General features: G+C 42.9%; 1 protein-coding gene across 1 annotated transcript; it reads right to left on the bottom strand.

The window, feature by feature from the left end:
* Positions 1-270: 270 nt before the first annotated feature.
* On the bottom strand, positions 271-2,124 carry LOC115779403 (growth arrest and DNA damage-inducible protein GADD45 beta-like). Its single transcript, XM_030728048.1, has 4 exons — positions 1,742-2,124; positions 1,422-1,523; positions 1,067-1,289; positions 271-936 (listed from the first exon to the last, which is right to left on the bottom strand). The coding sequence occupies exons 1-4, from the start codon at positions 2,107-2,109 to the stop codon at positions 823-825; spliced, it is 807 nt and encodes a 268-aa protein (XP_030583908.1). The 5' UTR covers positions 2,110-2,124; the 3' UTR covers positions 271-822.
* Between the last annotated feature and the right edge of the window lie 4,552 nt (positions 2,125-6,676).

The raw sequence follows: 6,676 nt of genomic DNA on the forward strand, positions 1-6,676 counted from the left end.
TGGGGCCATTTGTTGCTGGACCCCTACACTGCATGTCAGTGTTTGTCTTCCTAAGCACTCTGAATTCTGGAGCTTGTGGCCTTCAGTGACAGAATGAATAATTTTAAACCAGTGTCCTCATACACTTTAAGAATGAAAGAAGTCCCCTATAATGAGGTAAAACAAGCACACACACACACACACACACACACACACACACACACACACACACACACACACACACACACACACACACACACACACACACAGGATGAACCACTCAGAAATCAATTATATTTCCATCAACACTTTATTGACCAAACAGAATAAGTCACAATGTGGCCTCACTTCTCACTCGAGGCTGTTCCATCACATCATGTATCAAGCAGACTCATATTAAATGTGCTTACTTAAACAGGCATCACATCAGTGTGTAACATCACATCATGACAAAGTTCGTGTGCAGTAAAAAGGTGAGCAGAGCACCTGTCACACCTGCAGCACAGGTAGTCCAGAGCTTTATGTGCAGCTCTTCAGCTCATTCACATGACATCCAGTTGTGTCACTCAAGTCCTCATATTTCCCCAACGCCGTCTCCCCCTCTGCAGCTCCATGACTGGGGCTTCCTGCTCAGTCTGGTCCAGCTTCCACAACCACTACCGGCACCGACGTTTCACGTGCTCCACAAGGTCAAAACGACCTACCCCACCAGGCTTCCGGTTTGATTCGGTCCGGTACAGCAGAACAATTCAAACCCTATTACTCTTGCACAGGTTTGATTGTTTTCACTCTTTCTCACCGCTCCCCAGCGGTCTGATTCTGCTCGGATGGGCCCGGCTCCAGTCAACGGTCCTGCAGCTCCAGGCAGGGGACCCACTGATTGCTGCAGCGGCTCTCCTCGCAGAAGCTGCCGACGTCCTGCAGGGCTTGGCACTGCAGAGGCTGCACCGGAGGGTTCTGCAAACACAGCGGGGACGGACGGTTAGACTCTTGGAAGCACACTATTTATTCAATTATTTATACATTATAATCTAATGCACATATGTTATTTTTAATCTGTGTATCGCAAAGGGAAGTTGGCACTTACAGTGACCAGGATGCAGTGCAGGTCCCGGGGTTCATTGCTGTTGCTGTCCTCGGTGTCCTCCTTCAGCAGCTGAGCCAGCCGCCTCATGCCGGACACCCGCACGATATTGATGTCGTTGTCGCAGCAGAAAGCCTGCAGCAGCGTGAAGTGGATCTGCAGCGCTATGTCATCTTCATCCTCCTCATCAGTGGCGAGGATACACAGCACCACGCTGTCCGGGTCTCTGTATGCAGGACAGAAGTAGGAAAGACCCGGTTAATATTGGCATCAACATTTATTTATGAAATCATATATTTCTGATATCAGAACTGCTGGTACGGTTAATTAAGGTGAAGAAAATGAAACTCATACTTACACATTCATGAGTTTGGCGGACTCGTAGACTCCCACCGTGACACAGTCCTGCTGCTGAGCCGCGACCAGTAGCTCCTCCAGAGCCTGACTCACCGTCTCCATCCTGCAGAGAAGCGGAGGCGGTTAGAAATGTGCGCACAACACGACAAAACTACGGCAAACAGCTCTAAAGTCTACAGATAAACCCCGGCGGTACACTAAGCATGCATATACAACCTTTAAAGTCTAACCGAGGATTATAAACTCAAATATAAAGTGGTCTATAATGTCAGAGGGAATGTACTACTGCGTAATTACGCATCACGCACAACCGAAACTTACTTTTTCTCGGTGCTGTTTGATCCAACGACCTCTTCCAAAGTCATATTGAAGTCAGTAAAATAATCCACAAGATCCAGGATAAGAAGAAATATCCACAGCGCGGACGGCGGCTGTACTATTAAATTCCTGATATAACGTCCCAACAATGCGGTAATCCAAATCGTACAAAGGTCCTTACAGAGTCCGTTAACGGTCAAACTGAGCAAATTCCGCGTACTGTGAGTCCGTGAGTAGAAAGACGCTCTCTGCTTCTGTGAGCCGAAACTCTCTGGTTTATATTCGCTCTCATTGTAGGCGTCGCCACGCCCAGTGGCTCGCTCGTTCATTGGTCCGCATTCATCAGTGCATCCCCCGTTCTCTGCGCCCATTTGCTGAGCCACAGCAGACGCTGGTGATCCCACGTTGGTGGTTTCGGAGAATCCCCCGCTCTCTCCCTCCTCTTCTTCCTACACCGCGTTCTCTCTCTCTCTCTCTCTCAGTTTGTTTACTGGTAGATTTTCTTTATGAGTGGAGGAATTTCCAGATCTTCCCCCCCCTCCGTACTGGGAGAAACTGTTCCTTCAGCTCAAAAATTCACAGCCAGAATAATATGAAACCTCACCGTGACACAGCTTTCGCATCATGTTCATGCACAAACCTCCAAACACAACGGCACAGCCGCTGAGATACACGGATTACTGATATATCAAAGTCAGGTTGTTACAAAAAGGAAGCTGGAGCAGCTGACCGGCCCCGCGTGCGAGCACGCGCTTAGCGGACTCAGCATTGTGTAACGGCAGCCTGGCTGCACGTTGTGCAACAGCAAGGTTAAATGAAATGGGAAAAGGCGCTCTCTGATAAGCACGAGGCGAAATTCACGAGAAGCTCAGATGACACTTCTGTTTCTCTTTTATATCACAGACATGTTTGTTTTTTGTTTTCTTGCAAACTGTTTGAGGCTCTGTTGCTGCTGCAGCGCACGCTTTTGTCCTGGAAGCTTCAGCTCCTACACCTCTGCCTCCAACCGGGATAAAAATATCCCTAGTTATAGGATCAGAGCTGTTTATCACCTGAAGCCTGAAACAGCGTGCAGAACGCTAGTCTATTATATCAACATTTAAAGCATAATAATAACATTCATGAATGCAAGTTCCTTGTTTCTGCCACATGCATTTTTCACGCCACACTTAGAGCGGTCAAACGTGTCCCTGTGTACCATCAGGTCCACCTTAGCAGGCCTGAAATGGACCCTCTGCATGTTAAACCAGGTCTCAGACTCCCTCCAGCGGCCCCACAGTGCACCTGCTTGCTGTAGTAAAACCTGCAGAGAGGGCATGTTGGAACAGCATCCTGAAACAGCCGTTTGGGCCACATGCAGAGCGAGGGGGGAGTCCTGGCTTTTGTTAAAATATTGTGGACTTTTAAAGAGGGGGTTAAATGAAGAAAAGATTCAGGGGTTTTCCAGGGAATTCCAGGGTCTAGCTTTTCACCAAAAATAAAAATGAAAATGAAACTATTTAGAGGCTTCACTTTTCTCTGTGCAGGAATTTCTTTTCGATTGATTAAACTCGCCTGGAGCCTGTGCAAAGATTACAGACGTTATAAATGAATGTTGGTAATAAATGAACATTTAAAGGTGAATTTTGCAGTCAGGGATACAAGTAAAAATTCATTCACTGGAAAGAAGCACATATTTATCAGATTATCAAACAAAGACAAACCGTCTGTTTATTAGACTGTTGTGTTGACAGTGTGGAATTACTGATTTAAAGGCATCATCCTTCCACAGAAAATAGAAAATTTATTGGCGTTCCTGCATGAATATATTTTTTGTGGTGTCACTGCGCCACCTGCTGGTCTGATCCAAGGATTCGCCCTATGATTTTTAATCCTTTAATCTTGAGTTATTGAGGATGAAACAATGTAGCTTGGATCAGTTTTCTGGTTTTGATTTTTCTTTTTCAAGATATTTTTTCTTTATGTATTTATTCATTTGTACCCTTTTTTAATAAAAACGCTGTTTTTTTTAGTGTTGTTAGCTTAATTTTGCCTTATGTTGTTTGTGATTTAATATTTTATTACTTTAATTTTTTATCTAGATAGATAGATAGATAGATAGATAGATACCAGCTTTATTCTGAAGTATCCAAAATAGAAGAGCAAGTATAAGAAGTGCAAGTAAAAATACAGCAAAAAGCCCCCACACTGAATAAAGAAAATCTGTAAAAATACAGTACAACAGATACAGATTTTTCTGTATTTTTCAACTTCACATTGAATTCTACCATTTACAGAAATACTCATAAACATCCATAGAAACCTAACTAACAATGTGTTTTTATTCAAGTTACAGTGGGTTTACTGTGGGTTAAATTAAACAAACTCAGCACCCCATTGTATCAGCAGCACCTCTGTGTTTCTGTGCTGGCTTGCAGTCATGGGATCACATCAGACTCAGAGCTGAACAGCAGTTCACATTAAAAGACCCAGAAAAACTGATGAACTTCAAACCACAAACCTGATGTTCAGCAGCTGAGCGGGTTGCCTGACTTGTGGGGTACCTCAGGGGTCTGTCCTCAGACCTCTCCTGTCTTCTTTATGCACATTACCCCCAGGGCATGTGATCCACTCCTATGCAGCTGCGTATCTCTCAACCCCAATGACAACCATGAACTCAACACACTGAAAGATGTTAAATGCTGGATGTCACAGAACTTCCTGCAGCTAGATGTCGGGGGTGGGGGGGTGGGGGATCTTCCTCAATTCAGCTAACCCACACATAATACTGTACATCAGAGCTCCTTGACAGTAAAGTTGGACCAATATAGCAACAACTCTGCATCACTTTATATAACCACCTCAGCACCTCAGCCTGAATAAGCATGTCAAGTCCACTCCAGCTTAGGAGACTCAGTAAGATCAGTTCAGCCCTCATTCTTTGGAGCAACCTTCCTGACGAGATCAGATTGGCCACCACGCTGTCATCATTTAAATCTCTCTTTAAGACATGTTTTTATGAGCAGGATTTTTCTGTTCTTCCACTGTGAGTCATTTTTATGGTGTCCTTCATATTTTTTTAACCATCCTATTATTTTGCTTTTGATTGATATGCTTTCAATTTTCTTTATTCCTCGCTTTTAATCGCTCTGAGCTGCCAGTCTTCCCCAGCGAATGTTGTTTCACCTTTAACTATTCTTACCTGTTTTAAGTTATTAGTGGTGGCAGTAGTAGTAGAATTAAATTAAAGGAGGAACATGAAGCACAAGACACGGAATGTGTTTTCAGAAGCATTTAACGCCATCTAAATGAGCCCCAGACTGTGGAGGACACCTTAGGGATGTGGGACGGGGAATTCTTATGTAAATGAGCTGAACAGAAAACGCTGGAGACTGAAAACTGCAGAGTGTAAACCAGCAGGAGCTTACACTAAATTAAATTGGGTGGTTTGTGATTCTGAACAGCACTTAATTTTAAAATGAAAGAGTCTGTGGAAGTTATGAACTGCACTAAATTTAGCCTTTTTGATTTATTCATTTCATGTTTTGCCTTCATCTTTAGTCAGCTTACCAGGCAGAAATGACTGAAGAACATGCAAAAAAGTGACGTTCTCCAGTTCCATGCAGGCTTAATAAAAAAGGACAAAAACCAGCATACAGTACAGCTTCAATTTAATAATTAACACATAAACTTTAAGACATGCACGACAGATTAATTGGGGATTCTATTTTTGCTGTAGGTGTGAATGGGAGTGTGTGACTTGGCATACCTCAGGCTTGTCTCCCTGTTTCCCTTCCTAAATAATGGCTTCTTCTCAGCCATCCTTCCACTGAGACTGTTTCTGATGAGGCTTCACTGAAGAGTAGATGGACCGACTGAAGGGTCAGATCCATCTCTCAGCTCCCCTTTTTCTTAAGGATATAACTTTCAGATACTGTTCATTTGCTGAAGATACTTTTTTTTCCTCTAAGCTTTCAGCTAATAGTTGAAATTCACCATATTGGTTTAAAAATACAATTTTAGGCCTGTTAGGTTGTGCTGTCTTTGGCATTGTTCATAGATTGAACTAAAGAAATGGGGACAAATTGTTTTGTGACATACTGCTACTAACAAAGTGCCTAAAGATCCAATTTAAAATTGTTGCACTGAGAAAGAAAAAAAACTTTGAAAGACCTTCATAAAGCCTGGAGATCTTTAAAAATTACAAGAATGTCTGGGTCCTTGGAAATGAAACATAAAGAAATGAGGGCGTTTCAAGACTTTTGCGCAGTACAGTGAAAAAAAAAGTTTTTCTTTTCTATTCTTTTTTAATGGGCTCCATGTATGTTGGAAGTTGTCGCATTAACAGTGTATGTTTTGGGAGGAATATGTCCCGGTTTTGTACCCCCACCTTTCTGGAGCTGTGATTGCCATCTTATGATAGTTTTGATTTTCTCTGATCAGTTCAGTCACTTAAACTCTGTGACACATGCCTGGCAAAAAGATCCTGTGGATTTGAGATGAGGGACTTTTGCAAAAGCAAGCAAACAAAAAAAACAAAACAAAATAAAAATTTCAAAATGGGAGCCACATGACCTTTTTTTGTAACATTTCACAACCTTTTTTGTTCTGGCACCTGGGGAAGATGCTTTGATGTTTGTCACTACCTTGGTGGCTGTGGCTCAGTATGTAGAATGAGTACACTAACTGGACAGTCAGTGGTTCAGTCCACTAGCGGAACAAATCAGAGCAGGGCAAATGACCGGGCCCTTTATACCCAAATAGTAAAGCTCATCATAACATCATTTTACAACATACACATGCCTGCAACATGTTATGAAGTGCCACTCATGTTAGCTTAGTCCATAAAAATGCTCCACTTAGTTTACAATCTGTTGCCAAGTGACTGATGATGATGTTGGTGGACAGTTGGTGACGAGTTTTACCCACAATGCACTTGGAGAAAATATCAGCATACCA

This window comes from Archocentrus centrarchus, chromosome 4 (assembly GCF_007364275.1).
Source record: "Archocentrus centrarchus isolate MPI-CPG fArcCen1 chromosome 4, fArcCen1, whole genome shotgun sequence".
Lineage (NCBI taxonomy): Eukaryota > Metazoa > Chordata > Actinopteri > Cichliformes > Cichlidae > Archocentrus > Archocentrus centrarchus.